This window comes from Fringilla coelebs, assembly GCF_963513975.1.
Source record: "Fringilla coelebs genome assembly, chromosome: 12".
Lineage (NCBI taxonomy): Eukaryota > Metazoa > Chordata > Aves > Passeriformes > Fringillidae > Fringilla > Fringilla coelebs.
This window is the reverse complement of record NC_140038.1, coordinates 12,298,473-12,326,272: the sequence shown is the minus strand read 5'-3', so window position 1 is coordinate 12,326,272 and position 27,800 is coordinate 12,298,473. Positions and strand designations below refer to the sequence as shown.

At 41.3% G+C, this 27,800-nt stretch overlaps 2 protein-coding genes across 2 annotated transcripts; one reads left to right on the top strand and one right to left on the bottom strand.

Moving 5' to 3' along the window:
- Positions 1 to 173: 173 nt before the first annotated feature.
- On the bottom strand, positions 174 to 5,801 carry BLOC1S6 (biogenesis of lysosomal organelles complex 1 subunit 6). The gene is made up of 5 exons (XM_084213521.1): positions 5,530 to 5,801; positions 4,660 to 4,804; positions 3,520 to 3,607; positions 2,842 to 2,928; positions 174 to 2,086 (listed from the first exon to the last, which is right to left on the bottom strand). The coding sequence occupies exons 1-5, from the start codon at positions 5,594 to 5,596 to the stop codon at positions 1,967 to 1,969; spliced, it is 507 nt and encodes a 168-aa protein (XP_084069647.1). The 5' UTR covers positions 5,597 to 5,801; the 3' UTR covers positions 174 to 1,966.
- Positions 5,802 to 9,737: 3,936 nt separating this feature from the next.
- Positions 9,738 to 25,577, top strand: SLC30A4 (solute carrier family 30 member 4). The gene is made up of 7 exons (XM_084213874.1): positions 9,738 to 10,429; positions 15,180 to 15,326; positions 20,283 to 20,436; positions 20,689 to 20,947; positions 21,212 to 21,317; positions 22,505 to 22,639; positions 23,276 to 25,577. The coding sequence occupies exons 1-7, from the start codon at positions 10,039 to 10,041 to the stop codon at positions 23,428 to 23,430; spliced, it is 1,347 nt and encodes a 448-aa protein (XP_084070000.1). The 5' UTR covers positions 9,738 to 10,038; the 3' UTR covers positions 23,431 to 25,577.
- The last annotated feature ends 2,223 nt before the right edge of the window (positions 25,578 to 27,800 follow it).

Here is a 27,800-nt window from a genome sequence, read left to right as displayed (position 1 = left end):
TTTTGGAGACACAACGAAACCAAATCCCACAAAACCACAGTTCTTTGGAAAAAAACACACAGTTCCTGACAGAGAGAGAAAGAATATGACTTGATACAGTAAACTGGATTCTATGAGGGCATAAAAATCAAGAAACATCAAAGGAATTAAATCCTGATTTGGATACTGAGGCATCCAGTTTCATGTTATAGTTTAATGAGAACGATTTTAATTCCCAGAATCTGATTGTGAAATTACATTACAAAATAAAATATTTAGACAACATTTAGTTATGTACATTCTGCTCCAAAAATTGGACTGTGGAAATTCTTTACATTTCTCTTAGAAATACATACAAACCACAGCAGAGGCCAACAATCCACTGGCAATTAACAGCCATGAGTCAACTTCAGGGCAAAGTTTTAATCTAATACTGCTTCACTAAAAGCATTTCAGTGTCCCTTCAGACTGCTTGAAGTTGTTTGTTCTCCTTGCCCCAAAACATTATCCCAGTTTACCTTGCATGATACCTGGGTACTTGTTAGAGCACGTCTTTCACAGAAGAAGATAACTAATATTAAGAACAGGAAATTGGGGGTTCAGAAAATGACAGTACAGAAAGTCCAGGCAGGTGCACACTGTGTGAGTCATCTAAAACAGAAGGAAAAGTAAAATTGACTATGCCCCTGTGATACATTCCTATACGTATTTTATGGAAAACTTTACATAGCTTACCCTTGATCTTACTTCAAAACACATCATTTACATTATTACTTAAAAAGAAACACAGATATACTTGAAAAGAAACACAGTTATAAAATAACTGATTTGTTAACTGTAGGAACAAATAATTTAAAGCTCTTTCACTAGTCTAGACAATTTGTACATTCATTTGAATGGGAGCTCACACCAAGTGCTGCAAGATAGGAATTACATTCAGAGAAATGGGCATCAACCTCCATTCCAAACTTCTCATCAATACACACTAATAATCATCAATCTGGGCAAGGACTCTCTAATAAAAAATCTCTTCGATAGCCCTGAAGTGCAAATGATTCATTTGTTACGGAAAAAACACTAAATGCAGTAGTTTTCCCACAAGTGGCTGAATTTCACATGAAGTGGAAAATTTTAGTTTTGGTTATGTTTTATTTTGTCACATAAGATAAAGAAATTACAATTTCTAATCCCACAAAAATATGCTTAGACCATACAAGTCTTCCTAATAAACCATTACAGAAGCAACAGTTTCCTGGTTTGACTTCAATATTTGTGGAAGCACAAATTCATTAATCTTTGCATTGGGCACACATCAATTTTGACAATCTTTAGTGTTCTGCTTCTCCCCTGCCAATCATTTCAGCTGGGAACTTATTCAGAAATTACTTTAAAGCTGTTCTTAAGTTACTTGATGACAAAAAAAAAAGATTGCTGCAATGACTTTTAAGAAAATACACTGCTATTTTCTTCAGTTCTTTAGAGATGGATCAAACTAAGGCTGCACAAGAAATCAGTATTTATGATCAAAGACAGATCCCAACTGCATGAAACAAAGCAGTTTCAGTGAAAACGCAGGCACTGAAGTCTGGTGATGAGGACTGAACTTTAAGAAGTTCTCTGCATTTTGTCTGAAAAACATGTGCCAGTCATCAAATCTCTCAGATTTCTAAACACCAAAAGAACAGAAGACAACAAAAATGGATAGGTACTTAAAACTATGATGCCTAGTTCTCCTATATACATATATATATAAAAATTAACTTACATTATAATATCAAACTGCATAGCATTACAAAAGAAGGCAACTTGAATGGCTGAAAATAAAAAATGTGAATGTTTCCAACTCTATTATTACCATTCTGGAATTTATAATACTATGGAGTAAACTGTTGCTAGCAACAGCTATAGCCCAGTTTAAGTAAAGTCTGCCTTAATTCCAGTGAATGTAGAAATCATTAATTCAGACAAGTTGTTGCATGCTCTGTTCTCAGGTCCTCTTTGCAGGTTTTGCTGTTAACTGTTTCTCTCTTTCAAGTTCCTTCTCACGTTGCTGCTCTCGTTCCAATTCTTCCTTCTGCCTCTTTTGTTGCAGCTTAAGTGCTCTTTTCTAAACAGAAAAGACAAGAAAATAACTGCAAGTTTTATAGATATATTTAAGTTGAAGCAACAAGCAAAATCCCTCCCATTCTGCCTCTCTCCAATATACCCTCCTTATGACTCAATGTAGCAAAAACTGTTCTTTTTGCTTCATCCCTCCCACTTTCAGCTTACTGTTCAGAAATGGGAAGTTTGTGATCTACACTGGGAAAAGACAAACTGGAGCCCCTTCAGTCTCACTATAAAAGTCATCCTTTGGGTATACCTTTGGTTCTTACCATGCAATTTACTGCCTCCAAGAAAAAACTCTCTTGTTGAACACACTGACTAATCTTGCCAGAATGTAACCAGGCCGTCTATATAGCATGAAACCAGTGAACTTGTGCCACTGTTCATGGTACATTAAACAGAAGGAGAAATTCTTACATTTGTGACAATCTAGTTTCCATTGAAATGAAACTGAAACAACAAAGAGAACTGCTTGGAATGAAGTGGACTAAGCAACAGAATAAGGCATGATTCTTACACCACCTAAACATGAAGATTACACTGAAAGAGTAGTTCAGATGTGTAAGATGCTTGAGCACCATTAGGAGTAAGTGAAAGGTTAAAAACAAACATGGCTTGGAGCTACTGAAAATATGATTTTAAGATAAAATTCTATTTTAATCAGAATTTTCAGCATGCATCCAAAATAAAAGCTGGAAATCAATAATACGTAAGTAAACATCTGTATTGGAAAGTAAAAATATTTATCCCACTTACTTTTAACTTTGATGTCTTTTCATGCAGCATCATCATTTCATTTCTAATATTCACTAACTTGTTGTGATAGTGTTTAGCTTCTGAAAACTTAAAAACCATAACTGTTAAAGCATTGACTGTCAAGTTAGAATAGTTGTTTTATAAAGCTACACTCTAAAACAGCAATCAAAAACAGTGATTACCAGAACAGTTCGATAATGGAACAAACACATTCAAGTTTATATAGAAAATTTACATTTCACATATATTAATATAGAAAATGACTACATCTCAACAGTTACACACAGTAATCTACTGAGTTAAGATTCACGAAACAGAACAAAAATATTCCAATTTTATGCACCATACAGGAGTGTTTCATGCACCATTCCTGCTAGTCTGGGGAGGTGCACAGAGCCCATGCTGGAGTCTCAATCCTACTGAAAAAACGTATACATTTGCTTTGAACAGCCAGCCCCACCAATGCTGCCTGCCTGAGCCTGCACTCTCTTCCCACTGCCCTTCCTATTGAAGGGAAACCTGCTGGTTCCCACCCTCTCCAGCAGTTTGTCCCGAATATCTGAACTGGTTTTCTTTCTGTACGTCATCAAGAGAAAGGAAAAAACACAAGCTGCTAGGAATGCTTCAGCACGAAAATCTATGCTAATCTAGAATTTAAAAGGCATTACTGATACTTACCAAAGCATTGATATCAACAATGGAGTTACACTCTTTGAATTTTGAAATTTCTTGTTCTAATGTTTCTAGCAGTACCACTTGGTTCTGTCTAAAACAAAAAAAAGATGCATAAACCCAAAGTAAAGCACCACATATGCTTTTCAACCAGCCCTTTAAATATACTTTTAATCAGAACAGTATCAATACACACTTCTCAATACCAGATTCCTCTTATGCATTGCTAGGCGATTTCAATAAAAACGCGAGTAAATGACTTTAGGAAAATCCAAGCTGCTATTTTTTGCACAAATTCAGCTGGTATCATAAAGCACATGGATATCCAGGATGAATATTCCAAAAACCCTAAAGAGGCACTCTCCAGGTTGCAGGAGTTGACTGAAAGGAAGAACAATTAGCTCTTGACTTTCCACTTGGGTGCCTCTGCATCATGAGGCAGGACTAAGTTATTTCTGCACAGAACTCGTGTGGATTCCTGGTGATTATTAAGGATCTCCATCCCACAAAAATGAGCTCAAGTCTTTCTACACAAAGCTGTCCTTGGCAGAAGCATTACCACATCATGCATCATGAAACCCAAACTAAGGTACCCTGCAAAACCTGAGATGGATCTGTGTAAACTCTTTCCAGTAACTCTGTATCCATGGCAGATCTGATCTGCATTTGAAATCTACTACTATTGGTTATCAGTGAGGTATCAGTGTACAAAGAATTCTTTATCTGTTTAGTTCCTTACTTGTATTTTTTAAGTGTTTGGTTTAGAGACTGAACAATAAATAATATGCCTCACTACAAGCTGCCCTCAATACAAACTGCATGTTTCCAAGCAAAATAAATCCAGCTTTTAGCACACTTTTTCACAACAGAAGTGAATAAGCATTTAAGAAATCTAGGTCTGCCTGGCTTAGGGGATTTTACTCTTCTAGTGTTACACATTCTTTAGCTATAGTGCTCACAGGCTGCACTGCAGCTTATACACCCTGTGGTATTCCCACAGATCACTGAATTATTCAGGCTGCTCGAGTCAGGATACACAAATGCTGATAAACTATATTCCAGTTAAAGGGAGCCAGCACATTATACTGAAAAGAGCAGCAAACCAAGTATGCACATGTATGAAGTTGGTTCCAAAAATCTGCTTACGTAAGTTCCTGCAGTGCTGATTTTGATCGCTGAAGATCAGGCAGATAGTGGGAAATCAATCCTTCAGTCAGCTGCTCCACAGCTTTCTCATCTATTAAAGGCAGATCTTCTACAACTCCTTCATCTGGAGACGCATCACTGGGACCTACACCAAAGAACAGCAAGGCTGTTCAAGTCAGCACACACTTCCAGTTTCACCTAGAGGAACTATATTTTCCTTTTCAAAAAATTAAATGCATTAAAACACATTAAAATTCTCTGCACTTTTTCAATTAAACTGGACTTTTGTCTTCCTCTTCTTTTTTATTCCTCCCTTATTCTCAGTTCTGTATCACAAGCTTCCTGGTAAACCCTTTTATGTGAACAGCAGCAGAATACAAAGAGGGAAATATAACTGTTCCATATATTAAAAAAAAAGAAAAATTGAGTATTCCAGTCTACTGAAGAAAAAAAATGGACAACATCAGTGTTCTGACTATGTATCAAGAGTATCTAAACATTAACAGCCCCCAACCTTTGCTTTCAAAGTCTGAGAACAAGCCAGGCTATGAAAGGTTCGCCTGTCACTCAAAGCACCAAGAGTCCACGCTGAACTCCAAGAACTGAACTTCACAGCCTGTAAGTTTCGTACGGGCACGCTATGATTATTTTTTGTCTGCTCTTGGAAGATAAAACCCTTCACAGGCCCACGCACGGGGGAGAACGATGCGGGCGGCAGCCCCCGGCCTCCGAGGGAACCGGCCCGCACCACCGGCTGCCGCGGAGCCTCCCGGCGGGCGCCCCTCTCTGACCGGGCCCGGCGGCGGCTCCAGCCTCTCCTCAGCTCTCCCCGCACCCGCGTGCCCCCCGGCCCGAGCTCCCCTCACGTACCCAGCGAGCGCCCGGGGCCACCCGCGGCCGCCGCCTCCTTCCCCTCCGGCCGCTCCGCGCCGCTCATCGCTGCCGCTCCCGGCGCCCTCCGGCAGGGCAGGGCAGGGCAGAGCAGGGCACGGCAGGGCAGAGCAGGGCAGGGCCGCCCGAGCCCGCGGCAGGCGGGTCCGGCTGCCCTCACCGAGCGGGCCGGCCCGGCGCCCCCCAGCCCGCGCCCCGCCGCCGCCGCACCATAGAGCCGCCGCCGCCGCCGCGCTCCGGGCCTGGGCCGCGCGCCGGGCACGGAAGTGACGCGCGAGTCACGATGGCGAGGTTAAATGACGAGCCTGGCAGCGGGGCCGCGCCTGGCAGCGGGGCCGCGCCTGGCAGCGGGGCCGCGCCTGGCAGCGGGGCCGCGCCTGGCAGCGGGGCCGCGCCTGGCAGCGGGGCCGCGCCTGGCAGCGGGGCCGCGCCTGGCGCTCCCTTCTGCTGCCCGGGAGTGCCTGACTCGCCCGGAGCGGTCGGGAGCCGCTTGGCCGCGGGAGCAGCCGCTGGGGCCGGGCCGAGCCTCGACGTGCGCCGGTTGCAGCCCCCCGGAGCCCCCGCCGTGGTGCAGGGCCTGAGCGAGCGGGGTGCGATGGCTGCGGCCCGGCCTGGCCGGGGACAGCGGCTGCCCGGCGGGAGCAGCGCAGCGCAGCCCAGGGAGCTCTGCTGCCGCGCAGAAAACAACTACAGTCACCGCAGGTGCCCTTTCGTAGGGACATCCTTGCTCTTGTATTTTACAGATTTGGATTCTCCAGAAACAGTGCAGACTTTACCCTACTTGTAGCTTTTGTGTATGTGTCTGTCTCTGCATCTCCCCCAACAGTGTGCAAGAGCAGTAATAACTTCACACAGAATCTTAGAATATTCTGAGTTGAAAGGAGCCCAGAGGGATCATTAGGTTCAGCTCTTAAGTGAGTGGCCCATATGGGGATGAAACTGCCACCCTGGTGTTACCAGCACCCTGCCCTAACCAACTTGCAAGTATATATATTCTTAAATGAAAATCAGCTTTGTATGGTAGGACTTATAGTTTTTTCCTCTTTTACCTCTTTTCAGGAAATGCAGGTGAAACTATAGAAAAACTAACGAAGGACCACTCAGAAAGTTTATTTTAATGCGGTATTTTAATGTATCCCCACACCTTAAAGATTAAATTCAATTCAGGCAGTCCCCCTAATGCTTTTCAGAAACAGATTGAGGCAAAAAAAGGGGGATTTTGAGGTGATCTGTCAACCTTAAAATGAACATTTCTAACAGCAAGGTTGTTGCAAATTCATTTGCATTTTTGTTCTTACCCATATTCTAAATAACTTCTGCTCACAATTATGTCACTATTCCATCATCAGATTAAAGACCTATTTTTCTGCTTTTTTAAAGCAACAAGAGGAAGTTGTTAATTAAGTCGAACAGACTCAAATTCTTAATTCCAATTGGTTAGCAATTTTACTTAAAAGTTTCTTTTGGTAGGGGGGAAAACCCACAACTTTTGTTGAAAGTTTCACTGGGAAAGACTTTGCAGTTTCCAGATGGATTTTCTAGTAAGAACAAGTGAGATAATGACTCTGAAATAGTCTCACTTGAGATGTGGGAGTTTCAGATTTGTGCTCTTGCTTTGCCTGTTCCAGGCCTTCCCACGTCTTGCAGAAATAGACTAAGGATTGGAATAGAAAACTGCTATCTGGTTTTCTAGACAAATTAAAATTTAACTGTTTGTCAACCCAAATGTTCCAAAAAAGAGAATGGCAGAAAACTTTTCTTTTTCCTTTTTTTCTGCAAAATGTCCTCTGTTTCACAGTAACTATTTCCCAAGTGCCTATGTTTGTAATACTGTTAACACCACATAATTGTGTTTCATTTTATGTTGTAGCAACTGTGTTCAGAAACCTTTAATGGACACTGTCACACTGGCATTTTGGATTTTATTTGCAACTGATTTAAGCAGTTACATCTATTTTAACTATGCCCCACCCTAGAAATGTGAGTGAAAATGGAGTTAAGTTAGCTTGAATTGTATAGAAAATAGGATGTTTTAAACCATCAGCCCTGGAAGTGCCACATGACTTCAGGGATGACAACATGAAAAGGAAATACTTCACATTAATAGGTAACCTCTTAGAAACTCTCTGTCCTCGTTAAGTAAACTTATAGAAAGAGCAGAGCCTTGGCTGTTCCAATGAAGAAATTGCGTGTAGCTGGTACAAACAGTTCTGCTCAGAGAACAGAGGTTCATCTTTCCAATGCATGAGCTGGTTCTTGACTTGATAACATGTCTGGTCTTAGTTATTCAGTACAAGATGAGCTGGCAAACCTTGGTGCCCTGGTTTAGTGTGTTAGTCCCTCCGGCTAAGTACCCTTCCTCAGTGCTGGAACTTTCTGTTCCTGTAGGAGTGGCAAAGCTCCAGCGTAGAGCCCAACATTTTAACACAGTTTTAAATGCAGCTCTTTTGGTGCCTCCTGGCACCTGGCTGCTCATGCCTGTGTGTCCTTCACTCACTTTGTGCTGGTACAAGTGGTGAAACTCTTGAAACACAGAGTGAGTTAAATCACGCAGAGAGAACAAAAACATCAAAAATGGGTGAACTGGAACACAGCTGGGAGCACTTTCCTGGGCAGCAAGGCTGGCTTAACTGGTTCCCATCCTTGGCTGCTCATTCTGACTCCCACACTGTTCGCTGCCCCCTCGTTGTCATATGGATGTCTGTACAAGTTGAGATCATGCAAGCAGTCTCAGTTACACATACAAATATATCCCAAACCCTCCCAATATGCATTGTTTAATTCTGACCCATTTCAGGGACTCAGTTCATGTCTGGCCCCTGAACAATTGTGCTGGTAACAATGCTGGGGGAATCATGAGGCGGGTAAAAGGGCAGGAGGGGGCACCACTTTAGCAACTTGAAGAAAAATAACCTGAGATTCGCACTCAGGAACAAAGCCACATTGTAAAGTGGCAAGGGAGCTCAGATAAAGGGTCATACTGTCTATTTTTGGACATCATTAAGAGAACAACAATAAGCAACCTCCACCCAAGGCCAGTTTACCGCAGAGGACTCCCTTCCCGCGGGGCCAGTTCCAAGGAGGGGCTCACTCCCTGTCCTGCAGCACTACCCTGATGCCTACCAGAATCTGCTATCGGCCTTTGACCAGAAAAGGAGTGCCCTTCTCCAAAATCCTGCACTTCTATACAACTCTAAAATCTTCCCTTGGTAACTTCCTTCAACCCAGTAACTAAGCAAGATATGTACCTTCTCTCTGACAGGCATGATTTCCCAGAAATGTTTATGGTTTAGCAAATTGACTGAATACAGTAACAGAATTTGGCAGAACACGTGCAGGCTGAAACTCAGAAGAAAATTTCAAGTACTCAGACCATGAGGAGCAGGAATAACCTCTCAGAAAAATTAATAAAGGCAAGAATCTAATTAGTCTTGTGTAAGAGCACAGCTATGAAAGGAATTATACAACAGCGGGGTCCTTGAGGTTTGTTTCTCGTTACATCCTTTAAGGAATGTTCAGAAAGACGTATGAAACTTCCTACAACTCTACCTTAACAGAGTTACTGAAACAATGTAAAGAGCTGTGCCATAACAGAAGAGAAAAGCAATACAATGCAAACTTCTGCCGTTCAAAATCTGAAGCCAGAGCACGGAACTATGCAGTTCAGGCTTCCAGCGTTCTGAACACAGCTTCCTGCCTATCACAGACCACCATACCTTCATTGTATGGCTTTGGCAGTTCTTAGCCTCTACCTCGCATGGTATTTACCCACTGAACACAAAGGCACGGAGGGACGGGCCACCCCGGCGGACAGGCGGATGCCGCCGCACCGGCGGGCCCCTGCGCCCCCCGAGCCCGCAGCGCGGTCCCCCCGTTCCGCGGACAGCGCGGGCGCGGCGAGGCGGCGGCAGCGGGACTCGAACCCGCGGTCGTCCCACGCGGGCGGCGCAGGCGCGGTGCTGGCGGGGTCCGCGGGCGCGCAGGGGACGCGACTCCCACCAACTGCTGCCGCCGCCGCACGCAGGGCGGCCCCGGGGGCGCTCAGGGATTGCGAGGGCGGCGCGCTGCCCGCCCGCGGCGGTGCGCGGAGCGGAGGGATGTGACGCGCATGGCGGCGGCGGCGGCGCTCCCCCTGCGCCGGCAGGGAGGCGGCCCCGCGCCGGGCGCCGCCTGCCCGGCCGCGGCGTGACCGGGGCTGCGCCGGCTGAACGCTGCGCGGGGTGACCGGGGCGCGGGCGGTGACAGCGCCTCGCGGCGCGGTGCCCGGCGCGGAGGCGGCGCCGTGGGCCGGCGGTGCCGGGGCGCTCCGCGGCGGAGCCCCGCGCCTCTTTCCGTCCGACCTGCGCGGGGCCCGGCGGGGCGATGTAGGGGACATGCCCTGACGGGACGACGAGCGGTCGGGGCGCCGCCTGCGAGGGCACAGCTGCGCCAGCGGAGCCGCCCGCGGCGGCTCGGCCGCGCCCGGCGAGGCCCCCGAGCGCCGCCGCTATGGCTGGGGCCGGGCTCTGGGCGAGCATCAAGTCCCTTCTAGGGAAGAGCGAGGACCCTCTGTTCCTGAACGACTCCAGTGCCTTTGACTTCTCGGACGAGGTGGGGGATGAGGACTTCCCCAGGTTTAACAAGCTGCGCGTGGTGGTGGCGGACGACGGCTCGGAGGCGGCCCCGGAGACGCCGGTGAACGGGGCGTCCCCGGGGCTACCGTCCGACGACGAGTCCCTGCTGGACCGGGACATCGCCCTGCGCAGCGCCCGGGCCGGCCGGCCGGACCCCTGCAGCGGCTGCAGCAGCCGGCGGGAGCGCTCCAAGCAGAGGAAGGTGAAGAAGCGGCTGACGCTCGCTGCTCTCCTCTACCTCCTCTTCATGACGGGGGAGCTCATAGGTGAGTCGGGGGCCTTCTGTGCCGTCCCTCCGGCACGGTGCCTCACAGCTTGTTAGGCTGCTGTGGCCTTGGCTTTGAACCATCAGTCCTTTAGAGAGACCAGAGAGATGAGCTGCACATGCAGAGAGTGAGAGGAAATAAAGTCCACCTGTATTTTCCTTGAAAGAATTTGCAACTTTCCCTACCTGAATCTCTCATCAGTTCCCCGAAATGGCATAAAATATACAAATTTTTCTTTGTCTAATGGATTTTTATTTCTTCTTGCAAGTTTTAAAGTTGTTTTTAACAAAGGAGAAGTGGCATGAACAATTTCAATCGCAGTATTTTTTAATCAAGGGCCATAAAATCTTGCTGTGCTTGCAGCAAGAGACAAGAGGAAAATGTGACATTTACCATAATAATGAACGTAATACTCGGAGGTATTTGTCTTTATTTACCAGGTACAGCAATACACACTGCTACTTAGAACTAAAATGACAAGTCCTGAGCTATCAACGGCAATCCAGTGGAGACATCACTCCCTTGGGAAGTTCTTGATGTCCTTCTGTGCTCTGGACTAGCATGTGCTCCATCCAGACATAAATCATATGAGCACAGTCATTTAAAGTGACAGTTAATTTAACACTTCCTGCTACAACATATAAGAATCCCAAGTAGTTGCATTAAATTATTTGTGGTTTTTGTTAGTACTTGCAGAAGTACAGTGGGGTTTTACCTGAAAATGAGTTCCCATATAAGCACCTGATTGTTGGTCAGAAGAACGAACCTATTGCTCAAGTTTAGTTTTTATTGCTTCCTCCCAACAGCTGTGCTGTGCAGGATGAGGACAACCTGTGCATTATACACCAACATTATACAACTGTGCTTTATCAAATAGGCTGTAGCAGCATAGACTTGAAATAAAATGTGAGTGTCCTTGAGATGCATAGATTAGCTGTTAAATGTTATGCCTTTGTCTTATCATTTTTACAAAGTTCAGTATTTATCTGTTAATCTCTGTTCACTTACTGTGTCCTCTTGCTATCTGTATTTTGGATACAGCCATGCCATGCCGTGCAAGTGTCTCTTGGGTGTGACTCAGCCTCCTGAAAAATGCTTTAATGTTCTCTCCCACTGTCCCCTGATTTGGAGTTGTGGGGAGCACTGCACAGTGCCAGTACCTTGGTATCTATGTTGAGCCAGGTCTCTCCATAGCAATTAATTGCTTTTAAATGTCTTAAATTTCAACATTCAAGTCTGAATCAGAGCTAATCAGATTAATTACTTGCCATAATTCAAATACACACAAAAATTCAAATCATTAAAACTTTCTGGAAGTGAAGAACAGCAGCATGGGATCTACATCCTCCTCCTGACTTCTGCAAATTGAGTCAGTTGAGTACTTGTGTGAAGTGAGATCATGCTCTTGGATGCTTTTGCTAGGACAACTGTGAATTATGTTCTTAAGACAAACTTGTGCAAGATGGATAGGGAACAAAATAATTGATAGAGGATAACTATTGCAGTTTGTCCCACAGATGTAGGGGGAAAAAACCCTACAAGAAACGTTCAATTTTTTCTAAGAGAGATCAGAATATTGACTATGTCTGCACCAGTTTTATTTGGGGCCTTATTTCAGGAATGTGGGTTAATGGAAAAAAGTGGTTTTGCCTTTCAGCATGTCTCAGTGTGTGGCTGGTCATTAATAACAGGCCACAATACATCAGATTATGGCTAAGGCACTATGTGTCAAACCTCTGGGGATTTGGCTGAATGCCTCCTTATGCCCCCTGGCTCCATGTTTTTTCTCTGGCTGAGATTTTGGTTCAGCATAAACTCAGGTAAATTTGATAAGCAATAGTGTTGTATTTTAAGCTTAGACATCCTTTAACGTGAGAGTGATGTTAGTTGATTGTATCAACTGAGTTCTGATGTACTCTGAATTTATTTCATCTGAAGGGCCTCTTACTGAATAATGTCTGACTGTTGGCAGGTTGATGCTCAAGTCACTGGGGGCATTTCTGTTTGGGGCTGTGGATCTGATTCATGCTGTTGGAGACCTCTCCATAGCTAGTGCAGGGAGAGCTCTAGAAATAATAGATGTTGAGAGTAAAAATACTCTGATCACTGTCACATCATCTTTGTTCTTCCTGCACAGTCAGGGCTTGAGCAGGCTGGATTTGTCTGTACAGAGTGTTAGTGCTGTACTGTGGACTTGTCCTCCTCAGCTCTGGGTGTGCTGGTTCCAGCCATATTTCGTTCTTTGAACACAGAATCAGACCCATCAAATATTCAGGCATCCATCTTCCACAGAGAATAAATAGAGGGTTTGGATATCTCTGTAATTCTATGGATCTTGACCTGAATGACTTGTCACAGGGCAAGTAATAATCAGCAGAAGAGTAATTAGAGATACAGCCCCCAAATCCTGGGTCAGTGTCCCACCTGTTTAATTTATTTCATTCCAGCCAGGTACTGTGTTGTCTTTGGTTGGTTTCAAATTTCCAGACTTTATGAATTGATCTGAAGCTCAGGTATATGGGAAATTCTGATAGTGTAGGATATTTTAACTGACTTCCTTCTATGATCTTTGACAGATTTGATTTTCTAAAAGAAAGGCAGAAGATTCTATCAGACAACTAATTTTTTTCAGTAAAAATGTCAAGATTAAGGAAATCTTGTTTCAGCAGCTTTTTTTGTAAGATCTTGATTGGCATATTTTTTCCAAACTCATTACTTCAGCCTATCTCAGTGTTTGTTGCTTCATTTGATGACCAGTTGGATAACAATTTACACTTTGGGGAAACCATTGTGCATCAAGAAATGAAAAACATATTAGCTTTTCTCACAGGGTTTTGATGTTTCCAGTTATGTTTAGAGATTTCTAATTGATCATCCATGAGGAGAACTGCGTCCTTCATGGGTCACTGAAAACAGTGGTGAGCCATCAAGCTGTTTGTAAAGGTTATAGATGTCTTTTTTTCCACGTTGCCAGTTGTATCTAAACAGTCCCTAGGCAGTACCTATAACCACGTGATGAACCAATACCTTTAGAAACAGAGAACCTTTGATTTCAGGATCTCCTAAATGGCAATTATGTTTTCTTAATCCACACGCTGCATTATATTTAGCTTCAGTATCTGAATTCCTTCCTTACACTTTTATTTTGAAAATCTTTAAAAGTGAGAGGCTAGTTGAAATGGAAATGACTCTTCTTGGATGAAGTGATTCTCAAAATAATACATATGAATCAACATATATACTGCAAATAATGATATATGTAAAGTGCTGAACTAAATGACCTTACATATAAATTATTGTTTCTTTTCTGTTGACTATAAAAGAGGTTGAGTTGCACTTTCTAAATAATTTTTTTAAATTATGGGAGAATACAAATTATTATTCAGAAAGGAAAGGCATAACTAATTTTATTAAAAAAGCTGCTGAATTGCTAAATCTTAAAAAGTCATTGTTTTTGAGCTGCGATGGCCTTTTGGAGAATTTCAGCCTCAGAAGAATTTGACATAGAAAGTTCTGAACAATTGAAGAAAGGGGCTGGAGGAAAGGAGCTGTTTGAAATGTAGTGCATTTGGTAGGTGGCCACAGCACAAACAGTACTGCAGTACAGCTGTGCTCCGTGTTTGGCTGGGGAGGAGAGAGTAACTCTGTCTGCAGGTGTGTACATAAGGACACCCACAGCCACACACACACACACACAAAGGTTTTCTGACCAGTCTTTAAAGCTATCAGCCAGTTGTGAATTCCCCTTTGCTATTTCCTCTGGTCAGCCTATTCACTAAGACAATTTTAATTGTATATGAAGATTTCTTTATTTGAAATGTTAGCTGGAGCCTGAAGCCTGCCAAATGGCACACCAGCTGCACACTTTGCTCAGTACAATTTACAGGCTGCATGACAATCTCCAGGTAAAAAGAGAAACCAAATATTAGCTGAGCTGACACTGAAAATTTGATCTTAGATTCTGAGATAATGGGCTTACCTTCAAGCATATGGGAGACAACACAGCCTGTCCTTGATTCCCCTCTGTATAAGGGATACTTAAGCAAGAGGTGCATTGTTTAAATCTCTCACTCATCCAGGAGCAGTGCTAGCAATTGAATTGGAACAAAGATGTTAACCTTTGATCTCAGGTTATTTGTCTCAATGTAGCTCATTATTACAAGAAAAAATTATGGTAATCAATAACAAAGGGAAATGCTGTACAAGTGAAAGTCATTGTCTGCAATAGATGTTGCAAGAACTTACACACTTCTGCCAGGATGGGGAATAATTAATGTTAAATGATAAGGTAATAAAAATAAAAAGAGGACAGGGTAAATTTCATGGTCATTGAATCTAAGGAGTTCTGTTTATGGTCTTTTATGTCAGAGTGTTTAACAGATGTAGTTTAACAAAAGAATCAGTTGATTAAACACATGTGCAGTAATATGTAGAGAAAAGATACAAAACTGGTTTGGACCTGATCTTGCAAACGTTCTGATGCAAGTAGTCTCTGTTAGAATAACAGGAGTGAATCCTTTCTATGTTGCTCTTAACAGAAAGCACACTTGACTGCACTTTTAACTATGGTAGCTTTAAATTATAGCATGGCATTTTGCTTGTAATGGCAAACACCCCTCCATGTTTAGTGGGTATAAGAAGGGCTCTCATATGCTATTCTGAAAAAAAATAACTGTAAGCTGTGCTAGAGGATATTATGTAAAATAATTAAAAATGTCATATGTCCTGACTTTTCCTATTATGTTTTCAGGTGGCTATGTTGCTAACAGTTTAGCAATTATGACAGATGCACTTCACATGCTAACTGACCTTAGTGGTATTATTTTGACCCTCCTCGCTCTCTGGCTGTCTGCAAAATCTCCAACAAAGAGGTTCACTTTTGGATTTCATCGCTTAGGTATGTAGCTATCAGATTTTGCTATTAAAGAGTATTTTAAGCAAAAACTGTAATGAGCACCTAATTCTAGAAGAACAGGTAGCTAGAAAGAAAGTAGCAACAAACCTGAGAGTTGCTTTAACTGACACTCAATGTCCTTTCAGTGGCATTGGGGATACACTGTTTTGGTTGTATTGCCACAAGTGAATAGATTAAAAAAACCAAAAATTCAAACTTGGCCCAAAGTTTGACGGCAGAATTTCATTCACTGGGAGCAGGACAAGTCCTTCCATTTCTGTGGAACTGGCACTTAGCAGGTTCAGAGTTAAATTCTGAATGCTTGATTCATCTTCCTTCTAGAAGAGGAAGGCTGGGGAATCAAATTCTTGATGACATTGTTGGTGCAGGAGCTGTGCATGTCAGCCCCTGGTTGTTCACAACAGATTATTGCCAATGCCCTGGAGTTAAAATATCTTGTTGACTTCAGCAGAATTGTGATACTGGAAAAAGGTCCTATTCAATGTGAAAAATTACATTTTAATCCACAACTAAGAAGTTATGTAGAACATATTATTAGAGAGCTCTGCTCTGCCAGAACTTGTATAAATCAGTATCCCTCTTGCATTCCTCAAACCACAGAAAGCTGAGGTCAAAATGCCCCATGGTTTGCAAAATACAGCAAGTTACTTAACCTCTGTCCAGTTTAGGTGTCTCTAAAAAGAAGTATAAAAAGAATTATGGACTAGCCCTTGGAAGAATATTTTCAGGATTTATTACTTCATGTTTGGAAATGTAATGATGATAAAGGGTGTTTTCATGTGGTTACTAACTGGATATAATATACAGCTGCAGGTCTGTAGACATTTTAGCAAAAACTTCAAAGTATCTTTTTCATGAAATATATAATTTCTAGTGCCCCAGTTTTCTACCTGTTATCTATAACACTCTATAGCATACATTTTTCAAGGAATTTCATTCTTGTGTAGTCACTATTTGCAATTCTTATTTTGGCTGCTAGAACAGCAGTAGAATTCAACAACTCCATCACTCCTTGTCATTTGTCATCAGTTAGTCACTAGTGCATGAATGCATAACTCTGTACACTAGCTAAGCTCTTTGGGGCTCTAGCAAGAAAGCATTAGCAATGCCAGCATTTCCCATTACAAACTTTTCTTTCATGAAGTTTTAATTTTGTGATAGGAGCTCCTCTGATACTGAAACCTGACCTTGCAGGTATGCCCCTGGCATTTGCTCATACTCTCCAGAAGGATGTTAGCATTTATACCTACTTTAACCCTATTTCAAAATAATTTGGGTAGTTTGCATGCCTTTGTAATTTTTCTAAAATCAAATAGCACATACCTTAAACATGCCTAGCTTAAAACAGAGGTTTATCTTAAAAAAAAAATAAAAGGATCTTACTTAACCATTAAAATATTACTCAGTTCTGTAAATTTTTGCTGACTTTTCTATTAATCTGAAAGAAGAAATCCCTGAGGATTCCTGCCACCTCATTTTCTGTATATTTTTTTCTTTCCAGTTTACTGCCAGGAAAAATACTAGTCATATACTAGCCTGACTGAACCAGTGGTGGTCCATGGGCCAGATGTGGCCCATAAAATTAATCTGTACTGCCCTTCTCTCTAGGAGCAGCTACAGGGAGCAGCTTCTCACTTCTGCAACAATTGCTCCTCCTTTTCTGCTCCCCGTGCCAGCAGGTGGTCAAAGACTAGAACAGGTTGTGGAGTGGAAATACATGAAACCCACCTGGAAGCAGCCCTGAGCAGCCCACTGTGGCTCACCCTCCTTTGAGCAAGACTGCACAGTTTCCAGGGGTTCCTTTTAATTCTACCATCCTGCATGAGTAGCAGCAGTGCAGCTCTCTGGATGAGCAGGAGGAGAGCCTGGGGCTGGGAAGAAGTTTCTGTGCTGCAGGAAGGAAGAGGAAGTGAGTCAAAGCTTTGCCAGGGACCCCCAAAGTACAGAAGATGGGATGGTTCAAAATGACTAGAGACAGTATTTTTAAAAATCACATTTGTGAAATTTATTTGCCTGATTTTAGGCACCCAGTCTGAATGCTGTGGCCTGAGGGTCCAGTTTCACACATCAGCGAGTGCTGGCAATGGAACAAAGCAGTTCCTAGGGTATATCCTTGTTGTAACACATTTTTTCAAGTAACCTATATGTAAGAAGCTTGTCAGCAAATAATATCAGTTCAACAATAGTTTAAACTTCACAAGAGAGATGTTACAACGTGTCAGGATGTTAAAAGTAGGGTACAGATTGGGCATCTGTCACAGAAGAATATGTGGATTATTTGTTTAAAGCTGGGAATATGTGCAAGAACTGTCTCATGACTGACCTGCTTTGCATTAAGTTTTGAAATAATCCATACATTCAGTAGGCATGAAAATGTCCTAATGAACGTTTCTGGTACTTGTTATCATTTTTGTTTGCAGAATGATGAATTTTCAATTATTCCCATAAACATCACTTTGTAAAAGCAACAGACCTGTTAGTTGTCTAGTCAAATTCCAGAAGGAACTTAGCACTAATTTTAATTTATTTGAATTCTCTTTGAATACATAATATATAAGTTCCATCTTCAGTTTTATTCCCTTTTCAGTTGTGAAAAGGAAGCTGACAGATACAGGAATAAGTTAGAAAAGTGAAGACAAAATAATGGAAACTGCAGTCATGTTAAAGAAGAATTAAATTCTTGAAGCCAAAAATAGTTCAGTTTCCCCACCGAGTGCAGATACCTCCTTTTCAGCAAGGCACTGAACAGATTTAAGCATAGATATGGAACCTGGCACTCATCCATTGCTGCAGAGACAATGTTAGTAATGACAGAATCAGCCAGTCCACTGAGACCATGCACAGTTCATTTCACAAGAAGTGAAAGATCTCAGCACAAATCCACAATGCTGACATGACAGGGACTCTGGAAGAAACTGCAAGGAAAACACTGGTTCCAGTGCAGAAAACATGGGTTTAGATTCTAAAAGCACACTATATTATTTCTCTGGTAAATGCTAATGTGCTATGGCTTCACAAGTTTTTAAAAAAGCATTCTGGAAAAACTTCTAAACAATGTATTGTGTATTTTTAGGACTATTGCCCTGAATAATCTGCCAGCTTTGTAAAGATAATTTCCATTTTTGTGGATATTTCCAGGATTTTGAAGTTGCTCTAAAATCATCTCAGATTATGACAGTTGACTTTCAGAGCCTTGTTACTGCCTGGTAATGCTGTTCCTCATCCAGGCATTGACACACTACCCAGCAGCTAAATGTGTTGGTGTGAGTTTCTTCTCCCATAATGATGTTAATAATTCAGTGCATGGATCAACTGATTTTGGTGACATTAAAATGCTGATATAGCTGTAATACTCAATAAATAAAATTAAAACACTTCAGTGTTAGAGAAGACATCTGCAGTAACCTAAGCTGTACTTCATGGTGACAGATTGAAAGCAGAGGAAGAAGAGAGGGAATTCTCAGATGAGTATTCTTAGAACTATGGTACAGCCAAGGGCAGAATTTTGCCCTTACTGGGGAATAAATCAGGGCAACATGTGTGGAACTAGGGGGAAGAACAACCATTACAATTCCAAGTTAATTAATTCCACCTCTGATCTTTGAGTTCACAGAGGAAGGCTGAGATCCCAGTGATCCATCTGGCAAGTGACAGTAATGAGCATTATGCATAATGATTACAGATTACTCAGGCATGGCTGCAGATTTATATGCAATACAATGAAGCAAGCATTAAGGTTTTCCCAGGGCTTTTTGTAAAGCCCTGTATTAAGTTGATTATAACTGAGACAGTCTTTAACTGGGCTAATGTTTTCTCTGCCAGCTGTGTTGCCTTTTAAGTTTTAGCTGCTGCAGGCGATAGTTTTCAGAATATGAAGGTAGAGGGTAAAAGTACATTTATGATAAAAGCAATCTAGTGGCCCATTTGGAAATACCTATTTTCTTTACACTAGGACCTTAAAATTGTAGTGTGGACTCATCCTTCTCAGGTTTGTGTGCTATTACCAGCACAATTTCATGACTTGGGTACTGAGGCAGCACAAAAGTCCTGACCTATAAAATATTTAGCCCTGTTTACCTCCCGTCTGAACAGCAGGAACCTCACAGAGAACTGTAAGCATTTTCCACAGATGTAAATGGCAGCAGAAAGCAGAGGACAGTGAAATACTCATTTTCATTAGTTTTCTAATTTTTATCTTTATTTAGATTTATGTTTCCTTTTGAAAGTCCCTGCTGATCAGATAAAATTTCTATGCTAAAATAATAGTCATAATGCTTTTGCTTTTTGTGAAATAATAATATTTGGTAAATATTAGATAATGTTTGAATGGCATATCACAGCAATACAGAAACTTACATTAAGCAAGCCTTTGTAGCTGAAATCTGCCTCAGATAACATTTATGAACACATATGTCAAGGAGCTTAAGAGTATAATGTGTGACAAGTTTGTACTGTTTGATTTCTTTAACTTTTTGTAATTTCTTCTCCATCCTAAAAAAAAAAAGGATATAAAAATAATTTCTAAACCCAACTTAATACTCTGGACACTTAAAATCAAGGTTTCCCTTATTTGTGGGTAGGCTGGTAATGTTTGAGATCACCTGTCCTCCTCATTCCTGGACAGGGCCTTTGCCTGTGAATTCTCAGGCAGGTGTTCTGGTTATCTGAAGAAGGCAGGATCATCACCTGTGCAGACGTTTTCAGAGAAAACATACTTTGAGGTATTTACTGGTGACAGGGACATGTAAAGGAGTTTGTTAGAACAAATTCTGTTGGTTAATCCTATTTTACAACTTTTATTTATTGCACAACTTGTTTGTTTATATTAGGTATGATGTGGATAAAGTAGTTAAAACAAGGCCCTGTCCACATTCTAATTTGGAAATAGAAATGGATCTGAGACACATTTTTATAATGTTTTTTCCTTTCTGTTTGCAGAAGTACTGTCAGCCATCATTAGCGTACTGCTGGTCTATATCCTTATGGCATTCCTGTTGTACGAGGCTGTTCAGAGAACTATCCATATGGACTATGAAATTAACGGTGATATCATGCTCATCACAGCAGCCGTTGGTGTTGCAGTTAACTTAATGTAAGACCTCTCTCTCCATTAATACTCATAAATGTATTTCTCAATAAGCTGCTAATTCATTCATGGCCTGTAACTTTGTCACGGGATCACTTTGTTGCTGGACATCTTAATTTTCCCAAATAAGACAAGAAATTACACCACGTATTACTTTTTCAATTATTTGGTTTAAAATGAAAAAACCCTAACAAATCCTCCCCACCCAACAAGCCCTAAAGCCCGTTTCTTGAAGCATTTCTCTTCTTTCACTTTCAGAATGGGGTTTTTGCTGAATCAATCCGGCCACCTTCACTCCCACTCCCATTCCCACCCTCACTCTCACGTACCTCAGCCGAGCTCTCCGAGCGCAGCGCAGGGCAGCAGCCACGGGCACGGCAGCCACGGGCACGGCAGCCACGGGCACGGCAGCCACGGGCACAGCAGCCTGGCCGTGAGAGCAGCGTTTGTGCACGCCCTGGGCGACCTGGTACAGAGCATCGGGGTGCTCGTAGCTGCCTACATCATCCGCTTTAAGGTAAGGAGGCACAGGGGATCTTGGCAGTTCAGCTCTGGTGATTAAAGTCAAAAGGGGCCTGTTTTTATAAGTTATTAAAAATAGCTTTTTAATGATATTTTATGATAAGCTTCATACATCGCGCAAAATAAGCAAAACTGTCTCTACTATATATATTCAAACATGGAAACTTGGAACTAGAAATAAGTGTGTCTTCTGAGTCACATTTTTGTAAGTGATCTTGTTTTCATACATCCTTTGACATTGTGGAATTTCCCTTTGCAGCCAGAATACAAGATTGCTGATCCTATATGTACATATGTATTTTCCATACTGGTGGTTTTTACAACAATTCGAATTCTGTGTGACACGGGAGTTATTATTCTGGAAGGTAAGATCTGTGCCTAATCTGCACTACTTTACATGGAAAATACCAGTTTTCTTAATATCATGATCCCCATCTCTATGTGGATTGTACCTGGAGACCTGTCTGTCTTGGTGTTGCTTTAGTGTGGTGGTTCTTTATGGCTCCTCTAAATTGTAGCAGTTTTTAGGTGTATTTGACTGGGGCCAGAACAACACAAGTCCTATATCTGCACACTCTTTACCATCAGGAGATGTAGATGTGAAATGTACAGAACTTTCTTGTGTGTCTGCAGTGACTGTCAGCTGAATCAAGTGAACATTTGCCCAGACTCAGTTCTACACTCTCACTTTTATCACTTGTACAGTTAAAGTGAGTGTGAATGCAGGTAAAAGGAGGCACCAAGCATGGGCAAATGGTTGGACACGTGGTTCATGCCAGTCCTGTCCTCCCCTTTCCCACAAGTGCCTTTGTATTACTTGTGTGTATCTACTGTTCCCATAAGGGAAGCTGCAAATTAAGAGTGGTGTAAAATGCAAAAAAAAAAAGGGAAGAAAAGGCTGAACGTGGGCTGAAGGATCTTATCTTGTGTGACATAGAGGGAAACATGGCAGCATCATCCTTTGCTTTATCACAGCTTACATGGCAACTATTACTGCTTGATCTAGTACTGTTACTTTATAAAGTGGAGATGTTAAGGCTGGGAGAAAAATCCTAGGTTTTAGCTGCACATTCCTAGCTCATGTGAATTACCATCGACTTCACTTTTGTTATGTTACAAGGTTAAATCAGTAACCTCAGAATCTTCAGTCAAGTGCTTTTGCTGTCACAGAAGATTAAAAAAAAAATCCAACAAAGTAGAAGTTCACTGAAAAGGCAAAAATGATGAAATTTGCAGAACCCTCAATTAGCTTCAAGGCAACAGATTCAGCTGAAGCAAACAGAAAAGACAAACTAATGAAGTATCAGATTCCAGATTCTGGACAGGACAGATTCCATTGAGGCAGCTCTGAATTCCTGTACAACTTCTGTATCCATACTGGACTTTACAGGCCCATTTCCATATTATTTTCTGTTGATAACATGGAAGTTTTTAATCACATCCAACAGCACAAATTCTAATTTTTTTTGACATTGAGATCTGTCATGGCATTTTAAAGGCTACTGAGACTTAAGAAGACAGCATTAATTTTATCTCATGTTTGGTATCACAGGAGTTCCAAGGCACTTAAATGTGGATCGCATCAAGGAAGACTTGATGAAAATTGAGGATGTTTATTCTATAGAAGATTTAAATGTTTGGTCTCTCACTGCAGGAAAAACAACTGCCATAGTCCACTTGCAACTAGGTAAGCTCCTGGATAGCATAATTCTAAATTAAATCCAAGTTTAGGAAAAACCCCACCACTTCCTCTTCATATTGTTATGTAAATTGAACCAAGAAATATCATTCTGGGGAAGGAAAATCTACTAACTCTGGTTTTGTACAGCAAGTAATAGAACACCTTGGCCAAGAAAGACATGGTATAAAAGAAAACTGCAAATAAAATATGTTCATACCAAAATGTCCAATGCAGATTCTTTGGGTAGGGAAAAAAACCAACACAAAATTTCTCCTCAGAAATTTTCTTACATGTTTAGGGAAAGAAAGGGTGAAGTTCTAATGTGGAACAATCTAACATATGAAAAATAAATGTTTTGCCAAAACATGTGCTGATTCAGATATCTAACTATACTATGAGTATCAGTTCTTAGTAAGAAAGCTCAGGGTTTTGGGGGGAGAGTATCAGACACACAGAGAGTTCTATCAAGAGAGGTATAAAATGATGAAGAGAGAGTACACAGTGACCACAAGAACAATATTAAATTAATAAAGTGTGAACAAAAATTATTCTCATTGGTGACACTGTGATAAGTTTGAGAACATTTGCATTGCTCAGGTTTCTTAAGGAGTGAATTTATTAACTCTTTTCTTAACTTTGCAGTTCCTGGTAGTTCATCTAAATGGGAGGACGTTCAGTCCAAGGCCCGGCATCTGCTGCTGAACACGTTTGGAATGTACAAGTGCTCTGTCCAGCTTCAGAGTTACAAACAGGAAATGAGCAAAACCTGCGCGAGTTGTCAGAGTTCCAGTGCCTAATTTCATATGTTTTGGGAACTGCTGCCTTATTCTTTACCTTGTGTAGTCAAAGACTGAGAGCAATAAATGCAAAATGAAAATTATCCAATAGTAACCATTAATATGTGGATTTGTACCGTGGGACATGCAGCAGGGAGAACTGGTGCTGCAAAAAGTGCAGTGGTTGCCCTACAGAACATGTATTTCACTCTCTCCGTTGTACTGGTTTATTCAATTTATTATGGTTTTTAGACAAAGCTGGTTTTGGATTATTGTTTACAAACTGGAACATGGCTCTGCAGATACCTCACAAATTACAGTCCAATATTGTCCTTTAAACATTACGTACCACAAAGTACCTGCACTCCAAAAGGAGCATCAGGTATTCAGTATTTCAGTCAAAAGTCTCTAAAGCTGATCATACCAGGGTTGCACAATATATCATGATCCCCAAATTCATTATTCAGTATTTTTGCAATAGTAATTTTCAGACAGTATCTCAACTATTAACACATACATTAAGTTGAATTCTCATGGAAACTGTCTCTTTGGAGACAGTGCAAAATACAGAATTTACTGTACCCAGACCAGAAAGTTAGCTTTAATCTGGGCATTCAGAGATCCAGACAGGAAGATCCTTGCCCAGACTTCTGGTATTTATCTAGAGACCCAACACTGGACCCAAAGTGTTTTAAGTGATCAGTTATCTTTAATGTGTTTTAGAATAGGATTTATACATTAGAAACAGGTTATTTATTTTATAAAGTTTTGACTTGTAAGAGGAATTTATTATTAATAATCTTGAATGTCTAAACCATCATTTGATTCACGTTAAAAGGCCAGTTGATTAGCATGCATTCTAGTTGTAATTAATAAATGTCCTGTAATTGATAATTTTTTCCATGATTGTTTTGTTTTAAAAGAAAAGTCAAATGAGAGAAGTGCTATTTGACTTGGAAATACTCTCAAATGCAATCTACAGATATGTGCATCTAACAGGAAAGTGGGGAGCAGAAGTTTTAGACATGCACAATTCCATCCATCACAATCTCTGACCTTTCATCTTTGCTTTAAGCACAGCGTGGCAGCATCCTGACAGGAATGCCAGTGTGACAGCAGTTCCCACTACCTAGCTTATGGACAAAGCAAAATCCAAGCAAGCTCTGTAACCTAAAGATGTTGGACAACAATGTCATAACAACCTGCAGTGGCAGAAAGGCCCTTTTGTATTTACAGAGAGGAGGCAACCTGGAAAGACTCCGTATTCATCTGGACAGCTCAGAGTCCACAAAGTGGAACTGTTTGGCCTCATTGTGGAACCCCTGTATTCGGAATGTACCCAAGATAATAAATCTTTACACTAAGCTACCATACACCTACAAGCCCAGATTTAACCTGCTTCTGACATCAGTGGCATTCAAGAAGCTAAGAGCAGCAAGAACATGATCTACGAAGTTCAGAAGATGGCAAGAACTTGCCTTCAAATATTTTTTGTTTATTCTGTACTTTCACTTTATGCAGAACTTCCACTGACATGAAAAGTAGTTCTCTGTGTGGATCAGAAAGGAAAGCTTTGGCCCAGTTATGGTTATTGTGATATTCAGCTGTGAACACTTCAGCTATTTTCTGTTTTGAAACTCGCTAGGGTTTCACATTTTCATAAGGCTGATTTGGTGGTAACAATTTTGGCTTCTTTTCTTCCCTTTTTGGAGGAAGGGATCACATGATGCATTTTTATTGATGAAAGCTGACAGCAGATTGAGACTCTGGACAGAATGCACATAACACCGGATTGTGTTTGTATCTGGGCAAGAAACAGGAACAGTGGTGTACAGCATGGGAGCAGCTGAAGAGCAGCACTGTGCTTGGCAAGGTAATGCTGCAATACAAACACTATCATTAATTAAGCCATATCACAGTTCATGAAAAATGTGCATCCCATCCTTTCAAATTTACTGTCAAAACCCACAAACAACAGGTATTTTGCACATACTAATGCTCAAATGGGTTTTAATTAAATTGGGGTTTACAGTTGATGTAATTAGATGTTGAAGTACAGTAGATATGTATTGTATTTGCAGTTTTTTAATAATTTACTATACATTTGTTTAATTGAAGAAAAAAAAGGTGTGTTGTTTTATTGTGGGTTTTATTAAATCGATTATTAAACTTCACATTGTCTTATAAAATATTTATTTGTATTTCTCTCATCATCTTCGAATTCTTACAGCAGTGATTCTTAGGGCAGCTGTGTTTTGAAATGTCTGAACGAACACTCAGCTTTAACTCAGTTTGCAGATGCTATACATGGAATTAATTAAGACTGTCTTTAGTCAGAACAATTTAAGACTTGTGATCTCACATGCAATAATTGCACTTCAGAAACTATAAGCTGACAAAGTATGGTGAAGAATCATCATAAAGCAACTGGCAAAACATTCCTGAAACCCTGCATTCACCCTTGAGGGGCCCTTGCTACCAAGGTCTGTAGACTAGAAGTTCAGAGAAAAGGCAACAGTAGATGGAATGAGAATAAAGAATAAAAGAATCAGTAAGTTTTTATAGATACTTCAAGATTGTTTTCAGTATCACCTTAGAGAAAAGGGGCATTATTATAAATAAGATCTCATGTTTTTCTAAGCCAGATTATTTAATGTGGCTTAGATAGTTTACACACTCTTACACTATTCTTTTTCTTCTAACAAATCCTCTGCCTGAAATGAAAATGCATATACTTGACAGAACTTCTTTCTAAACAAAAAACTTCCAAGATCCAAGCAGGTTTCCACAACCACTATCCCTGGTTTCCAGAGCTGTGCTGGAACTCTTGCTGACTGAACAGATGAAACCCCGAGAAAATTCTGCCACTTCTGAAAGTCCACATTGGGAGAAGGTATTTCCTTTTTAAATTGGTGATTGTCACCCATCCTTTTCTGAAGCACAGATACAGTTTTGATGACAACCTACTCATATGAGTCAATAAAACATTTTCATATGAGAAGACTGCAAACCCTCACATCCTACACTTCCCTTCTGAAGTGTTCTTATCCTAAGAAGAAAATTATCAGAAACATATTTTGTTTCTGAATGTTTTCCTTGCTTAATTATGTGGTTTGGTTTTTGTTTTTAATTGTGTTGACATTTTGTCTTTTCAATATCAGCAGCATTTCTTTCTTCACCAGCAGAATTACCATTTAAAATGTCATACTTGAATCTGGTCTTCAATTATCTCACTACTGTACATATCTGCTATTTCTTGCAGAATCACTCCCAAGTGGCAGAGTGACTCAGAAAAGCAGAAAGCTGGCATTTAAAAGTAATTTTCTGACATAGAAGCAAAAGCCCCAGAAGACACCCATCGAATAATGACTGGCAAGGATTCTGTTCAGGTATTTTGGTGGGTTCTCATGAGGATACTGCACTGGTGCTGCACAGGGCAGGGCTGTTAAAGCATTATTTCTCTCTACAAATAACTGTAAGTGTAATAAACAAAGATGAGTAGTTGGGTAAAAGACATAGTACATTCTGCAGCAGCTTCCTAGTCCAATAAACGAATCCATTGCCCGAGAAGACGTTCCCTTGGGATCTCAAGAGAAGGGGACAATCCCCTGGAAGTATCCAGCTCATTTCCCTCTATCCAAAAGGGCATTGCCAAGGTCTTTTTTCTTGCTGGTTGCTCCAAACACATTCAGTTTTTCCAGGAGTGAGCACACATATCTCAAATGTCATGTTTCACCAGCTCTTTGCATTGTGCCACTGCTCTCAGCTTCCCTCTCTGTTTTCTTGCCATAATCTTTCCTCTCCACAGTTTCATTAATAATGCCTGGCTCACACTCTGGGCACCTGCTGCTTACAGGGTCACCAGGAGCTTCTCTCACTGCACCAGGGGTGGAACACACCCTGAGAACTGTGTTGTTCAAATACAGGCCTGCCTTTGCCCGAAGATCATTTCTTCTTTCATCAATAAATAAAAAAAAAAGCCTTCTAACCAAGCTGCTAATTCACAGGAAAGACCTAATCTGAAAGCCTCTAGATTTCCTTTCTACCATAAAAATAATACAAATGTCCTCCAGATTCCCCCACTAATTTCCTTTCCAGTTTCACCCTCTCCTCCTCTCTATAACAAAGCGTGCTGGGCACTGACAGTGTCTGTGCTCTGGAGCTGGAAAATCCCCTACTGGTCCACTCTTCTTATTCTATTTTCCACAGCTGAATGCTCTAGGAAGGACCCTACATGGTCTTTCATTCACTGAAATACCTAACACAACTTTGGAAGCTACTAGAATAAATATGGATCCTTTCCATTTTCTGTTTTGCAGCCACCACAGCAATCTGCTCCTAAAATACATGTGTAGCTGCCTTCTGTGTGTAAAGCTGTAAAATGATGATAT